Source organism: Sciurus carolinensis, chromosome X (genome assembly GCF_902686445.1).
Source record: "Sciurus carolinensis chromosome X, mSciCar1.2, whole genome shotgun sequence".
Lineage (NCBI taxonomy): Eukaryota > Metazoa > Chordata > Mammalia > Rodentia > Sciuridae > Sciurus > Sciurus carolinensis.
Window position 1 is genome coordinate 48,054,462 of NC_062232.1, and position 14,377 is coordinate 48,068,838.

At 35.0% G+C, this 14,377-nt stretch overlaps 1 protein-coding gene across 3 annotated transcripts in view; it reads right to left on the reverse strand.

Annotated features, from left to right (window-relative positions):
• The window catches only part of Mtmr8 (myotubularin related protein 8), an 84,389-nt gene that overhangs the window by 47,556 nt on the left and 22,456 nt on the right, over positions 1–14,377 (reverse strand). For 2 of the 3 annotated variants that reach the window (XM_047536856.1, XM_047536855.1), the window contains exons 2-5: positions 8,897–9,019; positions 4,920–5,082; positions 3,632–3,789; positions 470–598 (exon numbers count right to left, since the gene is read on the reverse strand). In XM_047536856.1, coding sequence (XP_047392812.1) covers positions 470–598; positions 3,632–3,789; positions 4,920–5,082; positions 8,897–9,019 — 573 coding nt within the window. The remainder of the gene's footprint in view (positions 1–469; positions 599–3,631; positions 3,790–4,919; positions 5,083–8,896; positions 9,020–14,377) is intronic. The other variant, XM_047536857.1, reaches the window with a different exon arrangement.

A 14,377-nucleotide genomic window follows, 5' to 3' on the forward strand; every position in this document is an offset into this window, starting at 1 on the left:
ATATTTCTAACCCTAGATCTCAAAGTGACCATAAAAGGTAAGAATTATTACCACTTCCTACTTGACAGGACTCAAACACAGAGGAGCCAAGTGTTTTCTTTTTATAACCTTAAATCATATGGAAAAGAATAAGAAAGGATCAAGAATATCTGAACTCTAATGAGATGCCACAGTTCCCAAAAATCTCATAAAACTATTTACCCTTTTTTCCTGCAACTCCACTAAGCTGGAACCCACAGAAAAGAAACTAAAGAAAAATAAAATGCCACTCAACATCTGCAGGGCATTTTACAATTTACAAAGTGCATATATATCCCCCCAAATGTGGTACCCTCAAAACTCTCAGAAGTATTAAAGTTCAGAGAAGTTATATTTGAGGTCACACAACCACTAAGTGGCAGGGTGGGACTGAAACCCTGGTCTTCTAGAGCAAAGTTTAGCTCCCATTATAGAAGTTTGCTTAACTCACATTGTTCTCTTTGTAGAGGTAGGAGAGTACAGGGACACGTTCTTTACTTCTGAACTTTGAACTTCCAACCACCGTTCCCAAGGTAACAGATTTAGGAACCACTATTTCAGGAGGGTAGGTACTGCATATCTAAAAGAAAATAAATTCAATACACACACACACACACACACACACACACAACCCTACATGTAAATATTTTAGAATTTTCACTTGCTATTAACAGGCTGTAATTAGCATTCACTGAAGCACATTAGCTGGCTGAGCTTTATTATCCAGATTCATCTTTTCCTCAGAAACAGGAACAAAAATATCCTAGATATAGTAGTTTTTCCATGTATGCTATTTTTTTCCAGAAATGAAGGTATAGACATATAAGAACAAAATGTACCTTTAGAATAACCAAAATGATAGGCAAAAACACACATACAACCCTACTCTGGAATTCCTACATTTGCCTATCAGAATAAATAATATAAATGATAAGCATGTAAATTAAAACAAATAAGCTCAAATGTGAGGCAGACAGGTGGAGAAGGAAGAAATATTATTTACTCTTTCATAAACTGCATAATGAGTTGCCGGTATGCATATCTAAAGGGTGTTTAATAAACTAGTGTGGGGGTGGAGGTGTTGACATTTCAGGTGTGACTTACTCTATAAAGAGACTGACACATTTTCTAAAGTTTATGAGCTTTTAGTGCTTAAAATATTTTTCCAAAGAGAGAGCAACAAAGTATTTTAACAGCAGACTTATTGCAAAATTTATCACTTCCCTAGATAAAGAACACCCCCAAGCATTTAACAACAGATCAAAAAATTTAAAAGGACAAAAGAAATTTAAGGTAGATCAGATCAAGAATGTTCTACTTAATTCATGAATTAAGTCAAAGACCCCAAATACAGAATATTTGAAAAAGAAGTTCTCTACCCATCCCTTTTACCTGTTAACTTTTCAGAAGCAGGTCACAAAAGGAGAAATAAATGAAGCTGCCCTTTTGATTCTGAAGACCATACACCTCTAAAGGGCCAACATAGATATTTAAGACTTATTCAGGTGACTTACAAACATATTTTAACTGCACAGAATTCACCTATCTCTACTCATTCCTGTAAAGCATAGCCCAGATAAGCCACTTCATAAATGAGTCTGCTAAGTGAGAGCTCATGGATTCTCATACCTAATGAATACTTCAAAGTTGTGTTATCAGAATGCCATTGCAATTAGCAATTATTTAATTAATAATTATATTATTATATTGCTAATTATTATATTGCTAATATAATAAATCACAATTTATTATTTTGATAACAAAATAAGCTGGAAAAAATTAATGATCCAACAACTTAGGAATATCACTTACATACCAATGACTCATAGAAGATTTGACTGCTATCCTTGGCCTCTTGTAAAGTTAGCTTTCGGTTGGTGCGTGGAAACCTAGATTTTGGAAGGTTGTTCATCATTCCCTAACTGGCAAGAAGACTGTTATGCCTAAATTGATTGTGTGAACAATGTGATTTATGCTGAAAACATGCTTTCTGTTATGGTTTGGATGTGAGGTGTCCCCCAAAAGTTCATGTATAAGAAAATGTAAGAAGTTTCAGAGGAGAAAAGATTTGGTTGTGAGAGTTTTAACCCAATCAGTGAATTAACCCCCTGATAGGGATTAATTGAGTGGTAACTGAAGTGGTAGGGTGTGGCTGGAGGAGGTGGGATATATAGTATATACTATAGAGTATATACTTTGTATCTGGAGAGTGGAGACTCTCTCTCTACTTTCTGATCATGATATGAGTTGCTTTCCTCCACCACACTCTACTGCCATGATATCCAGCCTCACCTCGAGCCCTGAAGAATGAAGACAGCCTTCTATGGACTAAGAACTTGAAACTGTGAGCCCTCAAATAAACTTTTCCTCCTCTATAATTGTTCTGGTCAGATCCTTTAGTCACATTAGTGAAAAAGCGAATTAAAAACACTTTCCTACTGGGCATTTGAAATTTTGATATACATTAGGCAGAAGCAATCAGCCCACCATTAGAAACCTTGGGCACTGAATCTCTAATGAGTTTCCCTGGTACACATGTATTACAATTTATTGATGGGGTAATAAATTGTGTCTTATGTGACTCTACTGGGAGAGGACACTGAATGCTTGTAGCACTTTCTCCAAACTTCACCTTATATTCCTTTTTCCTTTACTGATTTTACTTTGTATTTTGTCACTGTAATAAACCATAAAGTTCAAACATGTTGAGTTCTGTGAGTCCTTCTAATGAATCACAGAATCTGAGGAATGGTCATGGGGATCCCAAGTATGATCCTAGACCTCTATATTCAGCCCAGAGCTCTTTCTTCAGATCCACACCCAAATGCTTGATATCAAGTAGTTGATATCTTTTGAATCAACCTTGAACTCAAGTAAAAAACTGAAGATGTGTGTGTCCCCCTTCTTGTCATCCTCATTTGGTTAACATTATCACTACCCACTCAATTACTAAGGCTAAAAATCAGGAATCTTGCACACATACTAAACTCCCACTTCTTTTTCCAACCACATTTATGCTCTCACCAGATTCTTTTGCTTCTACAACTTAAATATTTTTAAATTCTTCTCAATTTATAGTCATTATTTATTTCATGTTCTTACCACTTCATGTATTACCTTTCTGCATTCTTAGCTCCAGCAAGCCAATTCTCCACACTGAAAACAATATTATCTTTCTAACATACAAATATACTCATGTTTCCTTCTATATTAAAATATTTTCATGGCTCCCATGGTTTCTTCATGAAAATGTTCAAATTTCTTAATTTAGCCATGATCTGGCTTTCCTTTGTGACCTCTTCCTTTACCCCTTATATAAATTAGGATAAAGTTCTTTCACAAGGCAATACCCCAAAACATCAAGCGATTTCTGGCTTCCCAGGCTGACTTTCATATCCCCCATCTATGTTCCCACAGCAGCCCTGTGCTTTAGACCTGTAGACCTCTGACTCGGTGCCTTGAGCACAGTAGGTACCTAATAAATGCTATTTGAATATTAAATAAAAAGGAGAGATTATGAGGGATTCCCTCTTTCTTTTTCAAAACTTAATTTGCTGATACTCTTCCGTTTTAATTAAATGTACCAAAAGGAAAGCAGAAATCACAAAATTACCTCATAGTTTCTATTGGCATCTGTTATGGTCCAATACCGGTTGGGTACTCCCATTCGTTCAAAATCTGATATTGGGTCAATCAGTTTCCATCCATTTTCCCTCATCTCTTTTGAGGATTTGGGATTATAAGAGAAAGCATAAAGATCTTCAGGTAATACTGGAGAAGAGAGTCATGGAAACAAAATTACTGTAAGTAAAACTGAAAGATCACTAAACAAGGTGAACAAAGTTTTCCTTCTTCCAAAAGGAATATTTGTCAGTCCCAGAAAAGGATAGGGTTTTGTGAACATGTTTGTCTTTATGTAAGGAATAAGAACTGACATACTGCTTTGGGTTCTTCTTTTAAAATGTTTTATTTTTCTGTCACCAATACAAAATGAGAATTTTCTGTTTGGATTACTGTAAAAAAGAATGTTGAATAATAGACTGAATAAGGCTTTGAATTTTCACATGTTAGGAAAGTAGTCCTTAAAAAAATTTAACTGGGTTTCCATGTTATAATTGCATGGCTTGTCTGACCATGTCACACAACATTAACAATGACACTGCATTTTACTTGTCAGGTCAACACCAGCTCCTGGCTAATAAGTGGCCACTTCTCTTCTCCCTGTTAGTTCTGCTTTCTCGCTTCGCAAGATGGGACATGCAATCAATACTCATTTGACCAATTTAGGTGGCAACACCTTTTCCAGAAATATTGGAGCCTATCAGAACCTTATAAATTTCTGGGTTGGCTGGCAGGTTCCTCTGTCAATAAAATATCAGCAAACACTGAGACTTATTCTGGGGAAAAAGGAGAAGAAAATGGGAGGGAAAACTTAAGAGCATGGAAATTCCAAAGACTAAAATCAGAGGAAGTTGATAAATTAACTGGGAATCAAAGTGAAGCTGGAAGAAGTAATGACAACTACATTATTAATAACTGTGATAAACAGCTCTAATCTTCTAGTTGGAGTGAAGGTAGGAGTGGGAATAGTGGGTCAAACATAAAGCCCAAAGGACAAAAGGAAATAAGGCAATAACTATTAAATATCTACTATATACTAAGTGCACAGTAAAATGCATGAATGTTATCTAAGCCTCAAAACCACCACCTTAGGAGTTTTATCTCCCTACTTTTACAGGGAGTAAGCTGAGTTCAGAGGTTATATAACTTGCCAAAATACCACATATCTGCTAAGTAGTAGAGGAATCCAAACTCTGACTAACTATACAGCCCATAATCTTTCTATCATAATGCTCTGGAAAAAAATAAATGATTTTAAATAAAAATGCTATCATAACTACCTGGCTGAGAAAGCTTGAGCAGTGAAATATAAACCTCCTCACACACAAGATCAGAGTCTAAAACAAAGTGGGCCACCCGGAAATTCTTACAGCGGAGGATCAGAGGACAGCCCATGCTAGTGATGGGCAACTTCTCCACAGTGGCAATGTGATGGAGTGCAATCTGCAAAACAGAAAAGAAGCAGGATAAACATATAGAAGGGTGCCAGCTCTATCACTAACAGTGTGCTTAACTCTCAGTAATGATAACAGCATTGTCAAAAGTATAATCAGATGAATAACCTACAACATCCTTTGCAAGACACAATGGAATACTCTCAAACAGAAATAAAGCCTAATAATGGCAAAACAATAAGAAGCAAAGTGCAATGTTAGGCAAATTCTCTATTCTCACAGATAAAAGATTAACAGGTTTAGTGGATTAGCTCTGCAGTGATAACTTCTCCATATTATAATGGAATTTAAAAATCACAGAATAATTATCAGAAGAAAATAGAACTTCCTTTTGTTCTAACAAATTACTAAATAATGGTTAATAATCAGTTTTGTGCTTTATTACTCACAAAGTTGCCCATGACTATTAGCTATTAATCCCTATAGGAGCCCTTTGGGGTATAATCATCCTATTTTAGGAATAAAGAAATCAAAGAAACTGTGGCATATATATACAATGGAATATTACTCTGCCATGAAGAATGATAAAATTATGGCATTTGCAGGCAAATGGATGAAATTGGAGAATATCATGCTAAGTGAGATAAGCCAATCTCAAAAAACTAAAGGATGAATGATCTCGCTGATAAGCGGATGAGGACATAATAATGGGGGGTGGGAGGGGTTAGCGTTAGGGTTAGGGTTAGGTTTAGGGTTAGGGATAAGGAGGGTGGTAAGAATGGAGGAAGGAAGGACTGTATAGAGGGAAAAGAGGGGTGGGAGGGGTGGGGGGAAGGGAAAAAATAACAGAATGAATCAAACAACATTGCCCTATGTAAATTTATGATTACACAAATGGTATGCCTTGACTCCATGTACAACTAGAGAAACAACATGTATCCCATTTGTTTACAATAATAAAAAAAAGAAAGAAATCAAAGCTCTAAGACGTGAATTCTCATAAGAGTTTGCACAGCTAAGAAGCAGCACAAATAAGATTTGAACCATGGTAGTCTAACTCTAGTCATTCTAAAAACTCTAGATCTGGAATTAGGATTTAACTAGAAATACTAGGAAAAAATGCTCTCCCACATTTTAGACTCTAGTGACAGCAAAGCAAAAATGTGGGATGATTGCTTTTGTTCACACTAATGTCAGCATAAATAAAAGCATAGAGAGGGAACTGGTAAAAAAAAAAAGTGTCTAAATAATGCAATCCTCTCTTTACAAATCCCAAAATCCACAGAATAATGGTTTTGCATTTTTAGCATTTGATGTTTTCCCTCATCCGTGTCTCTGATGTTTCCTGCAAATACAGATCCTAGATGTGCTCTTCCCATTCTCTGGACTCCCTTTCCTTTACCTAGGGGCTTCCCACTCAATAGTACCTGACTGTCATTCCCAGTCCTCACTCCTATTTTATTGGGAAAAGTCATCTTATCCATGAAATCCTCCTATCATATCCACTGTCTATGAATGGTACAGGTATGCAGATCATTCACATATTCCTATGAGGAATTTTCTATCTCAATTATTTGTCAAACTCAAATTCCTCCCATGACAGTTTTGAGGGGGCCTGAAAAACTCTTGATAATGTAACAGAATTTAATATATCAAATATCAAGAAAAATCAAAGCCCTTTAGTCAATGTGGGAGACATGTATTTGGATGGTAAAACAATGATCACCAAGATCAGGGCAAGGCAAATGACTGTGGTGAAACTGGAAGAGGGGCAGGCAGGTAGACTAATTGGGCAGACTAAGGCTGAGAATAGCTTTATTAATAATGGTGATCAGGTAAATAAGCCCCCTCTGACATGGAAAAATACCAAGTAACTTAAGTTCTCCCTTCTACATCCTACCAACTGGGTTTGAAATAAATACCCAGCAGGAACAAATTTGGAAACATTTAAACTGTCTATGAATGTAGGTGGACAAGAGGCTCATGGCACAGTGCTAAAGAGCTGCTTCCCAAACTTTTAGAACTGGAAGAGTATTTACTAATTATATAATCTAATCACCTAATTTTACAGATGGGGAAACAAACTCAGAGAGGGAAAATCAATTATGTAAGGTCACATCACCAATTAGCTTCAGATCCATCTAGAATTAGCTTTCCAGATTCCACTTTTGGCATTTCTTCATGGCAGCAAAGTAAGCAAGATAGAACCTCATTATGGAGAAAGTCATGGTATTTTTAAAAAGAAGTTTAAGATAATTATTTCATATGTATACCCTAATTAATTTATTTTACACTCATGTGCCAGTACTTATTATATCCTAGGCACTGTTTTAAGTACTTAGAAACATTAAATTTGTAATTCTTATACCTTGAATTATCAATGTATTATTATTATTATTATTAGTCCTATTTTGCATGTGAACAAGTTAAACACAGAAAAGCTAAGTAATTTGCCCAAGGTTACAAAGGTAGTAAATGATGAAGCTGGGATTTCAACCTGAGCAGAGTGGCTCTAAAGTGTGGGATCTTAATCACTATACTATGCCATAAGTATGAAACATGTATGAAACATGTTGTATTTGTTATAAAGGAAAAGGTATAAGCATAAATGTAGCTAACGACTAAGATTAAATTATGATGCTATGTTAGGATAGGAAAATAACATTAAGGGTGCTAAAGTAGTTACAAAACACTGTTGAGAATGGGGTGCCATCCGTGCAGCCCTCTCGTATAAACAAGCTATTTTGTGAACTGGGCCCCCAGGAAAAGGGCGTGCAAGCACCAAGGATGCCGGCAGCCACAGCGGCGCCTTCGAGGGCCAATACAGGTCAAATAGGATGTGCTGGGCCCCGGGCTTATCAAGGGTGTTCAGAGATATCTATCTGAGGAATGTGCAGCTGTCCGGAGACCCCATCTATCAAGGACAGGGGAACCTAACCCTGACCCCTCTCCCTCATAATTCACTCCTTCCCTCCTCCCTGTTCCCTCCAGGACCGTTCAGTTTTGGCGGGACCCAATAAGATTCAAATAAAGTGGAGGGACCAAACCAAAAGAGGACAAATATTTAGCTATCTGAATTTTAACCAATAATGTACAGGTCCTTGTGTATGAATGCTGAAAAAGCTCTTAAATAGAGTGCTTTCTCGCCACTCGGGGCCGCTTCCCCCCAGCCATTGTATCGGTCTGAGGGGCTGGTTGTGGTCCAGGCTTGAGCTTGCTTTAATAAAACCTCGTGTGATTTGCATTACTGTGTGTTCACTTTGACTCTCCGGGGATTAGTCGGAACGGGACCCTAACAACACTATCAAAGGAAAACCAGAAACACACATATACACACATACATACATGCAGATGAAATGCTATCTTAGTACAGAGATAGTTTAATTCAGTGCAACCTAAGGTGTATTCCATGGGGCCTCACCATTACCATCATCTAAGAGCTTTTTAGGAATCCAAACACTCAAGGGCTCTCTAAGTGGTTGAGTTTCTGTATTTTTCACAAGCTCCCAGATGATATGGGTGCTGCTGGTTCTTGGACCCTGTCTCATGTATAGCGAGGTTTTACATTATTTCAGGATGCTTACCAAATAAAAAAGTTCAGAAAATGAGCAAAAACTACTCAACCTAAAAAACTGAACTAAATCTCAGAATCATTCTCATATAGTTTAAAATGATTACACCCAATAATTTGAGGGAAGAGAAATCCTACAAATCAGACTATGAAAAAGACTCTTAGAATAAGCTCTTTGATGGAAAGGTTTCAAAACAATTCAACAGTGCTTCCTGAAATTTCAAGGAACTACCATACAGAAGGCATGTATACATAACTCTTAAGAACTTTTAATATTTCTTCTCAAACATACCCATGTTTCCTTCCTGGCTGCAGCAGAAGCCTCCACATAGATCAGGTGGGTTGCAGTAAGATACAGAATTCCATTAGCTGGTTTCTTACCCACATAACGATCCAATAACTTCACGTTTTCTACCTGTTATTTGAGGGAAAAAATACCATTATCAACTCACCAGCTGTGATTAAAGTGGTAAAATTCAGAACAAGATAAATTCTGTCAATTTGCTACAAAAACTACTTTGAGGCTTTCCACTTCCTGCCAACATGATGAACTAGTATGATCTGTACTTCTTTTTCCTAAATCAGCCCAGGGAAAACTATAAATGTAAGAGGGACACATGTAATCTAAAAAATATCAAAATTCTAGACAATGTTTACATGATGGGGTTGATATGGATGGAAAATAAATAGAATCTGAGAGCCTGCTGAAGTACTAATCTTGGAGGAAATATAAAGTTATTGAATGTGTAAAAAGGCAAGAAGGGTACATACTTGAGGATAGATCTTAAGTTACTAGGCAAGAGTAACATAAAACAGGAAAGGAGAAAAAAGAAAAGAAAACACTATAATTGACAGTATAAGATGAAATGCCAAAAAAAGTCCCAACAGAAGAATAACTGTAATAAATGTACCTGACCAATTAAAAGACAGACTTACAGACTGGAATAAAGTAAGATTCAACAATATTCAGGCTAGAGAGATATTCTTTAATATAAAAAGACAAAAAATGTTGAAAATAATTTTTAAAAGATACACCAGACAATTATGAACCAAAATAATGTTGAGGTAGAGTTCTCAATATATGACAAAATAGAATTATGTGACAAAGAACAGTAGGACAAGAAGATATATCCATCATACACATGTGTATATTTTTGAAAAGTTTCAAAATATTTAAAGCAACTAGTAGAACCAGTGAGAGAAAAGGAACAAGTACACTTGGATATTTTAACACTCTTCTTAGGAACTAACAGGTCAAACAAACATAAAAATCAAGTAGAGATAAGGAACACTTTTGCATTATTAATAAAAAATTCAAGCTATTATATATAGAGAATAGAAGTCCAAAAAATAGAGCATATAGAATCATTCAAGAAAACAAATAGAACTTTTCCAAAAACAAACCATAATTATAGTTGTAAAGGAAGACTCAATAAATTCCAAAGGTTTAATATCATGATTCTATGTTTTCCAATCACAATGCAATATTAAAAATTAATAAAAAAGCCAAAATTAGCATATGTTTGAAACAAAATGGTCTATTACTAAATTAACCTTGTGTTAAGATAGATCATAAAATAAATATTTTAAAGTGAGTGAATATAAAACACTAGAAATGAAAATTTGTGGGACAGTTAAGAAAAACTAAGAAGGCAGCGTAGAGCTTTATATACATGTATAACTTTATATATCAGCGTATAGCTTTAAATATCATGAAATGAGAAAGGCTAAAAAAACCAGCTAAGAATTCAACGTAATGGAAACAGCAAAATAAGAAATAAGGAAATATATGAATAGTAACTAATAAGCAGAAAATCCTTTCTCACAGAGAGAAATGAATCAGAAATTGACTCTTTTAAAGAGTTAATATATTTTATAAAGATGAGAGAAGATTTAAATAAATAAAATGCAGGATGAAAAAAAGGAAAACAATATAAAAGTTTTAAATGAGTATCACATACAATAGGCTAATAAATTGGAAAGATGACATGAAGTAAAAAAAAAAAAATCTTCCCCCAAAATAAAATGACGATAGTCAAAGATATCCTACCAAAAAAAAAAAAAAGAAAGACTCAGCCCCCGATGATATTATAGGTGAATTCTACCAAACTTCCAAGAAACAGTTAATTACTACCTTATCCAATTGATTCCAGTCACTAGAAAAAGAATGAAGTTTACTCAGTCCATTTCATGAGGGTAGTGTAATCTTGATTCTAAAATCAAATAAAGACAATTATAAGAAAAGAAACTTTAAGCCCATTTCACTTATGAAATGCAGATGCAAAAACAATTAGCACCATTTATAAGGAAGATAATCGTCTACCTAAAAAAATTCAAAACAAAAAAAAATCAAACTATTGGAACTAATTATGAACAGAGTTCAGTAAAGATATTAGAAAAAATCAACCCACCAAAAATCAATAGCATTTTTCTATACCAGCAATGACCACTTAGAAAATACTTTCCACACTGGCAAAAAAAAAAAAAAAAAAAAAAAAAAAAAAAAAAAAAAAACCTATACAGAATCTTGAAATTTAAGCAAGCATATACAAGATCTCTACTGAAAAATCTTAAACTCTCTAATAAAAGATGTAGAAAATAATCTAATGAAATTGCTATGGTTTAAATGTGTTCCCCAAATTTTATGTGTTGGAAAGTTAGTTCCCAAAGTCATACACTAATGGGGTTTAAGAGGTGCAACATTTGGGAAGTCATTATGTCATGAGGACTATATCAATTAATGGATTTATTCACAGATTAATGGATTAATGAATTATCAAGGGAGCAGTTTTTGTTATCAATGCAAGCTGTCTGTGGCCATCTTGCTACATTTCACCATGTGATACCCTCCAATCAAGCCAAGCAGGAAGGTACTTGGTAGATGATAAACAGATAAATAGTACCATGTTTTTGGATTTTCTAGCATCTAGAACTTTGAGAAATTCATTTTCTTTATAAATCACCCAGTCTCAGGTATTTTGTTATAGCAACAAAAAAGGAACTAAGACAGAAATGAAGACATCTATGTTGTTATATGGGACAACTGCATATTACAAAGATGGCAATTATCTCTCAAATTAACCTATAAATTCAACCCAGTCTCAGTCAATTTCAAAGTGGATTTTCCAGCAAACTTATACTAAATCCAAAGAGAAGAATAACCCCACAAAAAACTAAATCAACTTTTTTAAAAAAGAAGACTAGACAGGGGAAGATTTGCTCTACTAGGTATTAAAATGTACTCAAAGCTGTAGGAACAAATAAAAACTCATAGTACTATTGCAATAATATAAAAAAAGACCAACTGGGGAAAACAGAGCTGAAAGGCAAATTCATATGGGAGCCTAACACAGCATAAATATAGCAGTATAAATTGATGGACAAAATATAAGATTATATACTAAATATGCTGGGGGAAATAGTACCATTACATTAGGAAGGACAGAGTCATATCCCTATGTAATACAATATAGTAACATGGACTTTAGATGTGTCTATATGTAAGAGGTAAAACTCTAAAGTTTCTATGAAAATAATGCAGAACACCTTGGGTCTATGGGCAGGGAAAGACTTTTTAAAGGTTAATAACAGAGTGGGAGAAAGTATGTTCAATATCTACAATGAATAAGGAACTACTATTTAGAATAGAGAAGGGACTCACACAACTCAAGAAGAAAAAGAGGCACTAACAGAAACATAAAAAAAAAAAATAAGAAAAGGCAAGTTACGTAAAAGAAAATCCCAGATGTATGCAACTGTGAAGAGATGTCAGAAACCTTTTTAATAAAAGAAATTAAATTTTTAAAATGAGGTATTAGTTTAGTTCTATAACTAAGAAAAACTAGAAATCTAGAAAATGCTACATGTTGGTAGTGTTTTAAGGACACAGAAACTTCATCCACCACAGCTGACATGGGAGCAATTCTATTCCTAAAAATGAGCCTAAAGAAATCTTCATATAGGTCCATAAAAGCATACAAGTATGAAAATGTTTAAACTTTGAGAAAAGGCAGGTCAGATATGGAAGAATACTGTGCAACTATTAGAAGCAATGAGCTATAGATACATATAACATGAATAGCTAAAAGAAAATATGTATGACTTAGGGAAAAAAGTAAGAAACAATAATATACTGAAGACATCAATATTTACACAAACTAAAAATTCATGTAAATGAACACTGTTTTATTTTTTTTTCTTTATTTTTATTTTATTGTAAACAAATGGGATACATGTTGTTTCTCTGTTTGTACATGGAGTAAAGGCATACCATTTGTGTAATCATATATTTACATAGGGTAATGATGTTTGAGTCATTCTGTTATTTTCCCCTTCCCCCCCACCCCTCCCACCCCTCTTTTCCCTCTATACATTCCTTCCTTCCTCCATTCTTGCCACCTTCCTTAACCCTAACCTTAAACCTAACCCTAACCTAACGCTAACCCCTCCCACCCCCCATTATATGTCATCATCCGCTTATCAGCGAGATCATTCATCCTTTGGTTTTTTGAGATTGGCTTATCTCACTTAGCATGATATTCTCCAATTTCATCCATTTGCCTGCATATGCCATAATTTTATCATTCTTTATGGCAGAGTAATATTCCATTGTATATATATGCCACAGTTTCTTTTTCTTTATCCATTCATCAATTGAAGGACATCCAGGTTGGTTCCACAATCTGGCTATGGTGAATTGAGCAGCAATGAACACTGATGTGGCTGTGTCTCTGTAGTATGCTGATTTTAAGTCCTTTGGGTATAGGCCAAGGAGTGGGATAGCTGGGTCAAATGGTGGTTCCATTCCAAGCTTTCTAAGGAATCTCCATACTGCTTTCCAAAGTGGCTGCACTAATTTGCAACCCCACCAGCAATGTATGAGTGTACCTTTTTCCCCACATCCTCGCCAACACCTATTGTTGCTTGTGTTCTTGATAATCGCCATTTTAATTGGGGTGAGATGGAATCTTAGGGCAGTTTTGATTTGCATTTCTCTTATTACTAGAGATGTTGAACATTCTTTCATATATCTGTTGACTGCTTGTAGATCTTCTTCTGTGAAGTGTCTGTTCATTTCCTTAGCCCATTTGTTGATTGGATTATTTGTATTATTGGTGTAGAGTTTTTTGAGTTCTTTATATATTCTGGAAATTAGCGCTCTATCTGAAGTATGAGTGGCAAAGATTTTCTCCCACCCTGTAGGCTCTCTCTTCACATTACTGATAGTTTCCTTTGCTGAGAGAAAGCTTTTTAGTTTGAATCTATCCCAGTTGTTGATTCTTGCTTTTATTTCTTGTGCTACAGGAGTCCTGTTAAGGAAGTATGAAATTAAACCCCTATCTCTCACCCTGCACAAAACTCAACTCAAAATGGATCAAGGACTTCAGAATCAGACCAGAGACCCTGCATCTTATAGAAGAAAAAGTAGGTCCAAATCTTCAACATGAACACTGTTTTAAAAGACACATTCAAATATAAACTATCACATCAATTACATTAGAATGTTTGCCTATTATATGGAAGAAAATGATGGAAAAAGGCTAAGTAAATAAAAATAAGAGATATCCTTGCATGGACCAATGATGATTATGTGCCAAGAACTGAGGAAAACGTGATGTATTTAATCCTATACACCAAAGATTATAAAACAGAAGCAAACATACAAGCCCCTTTTCCTTTTTTTCTTTTATTTTTACAGATTTCATTTTGATTCATTGTACACAAATGGGGTACAAATTTTCATTTTTCTGGTTGCACATGATGTAGAGTTACA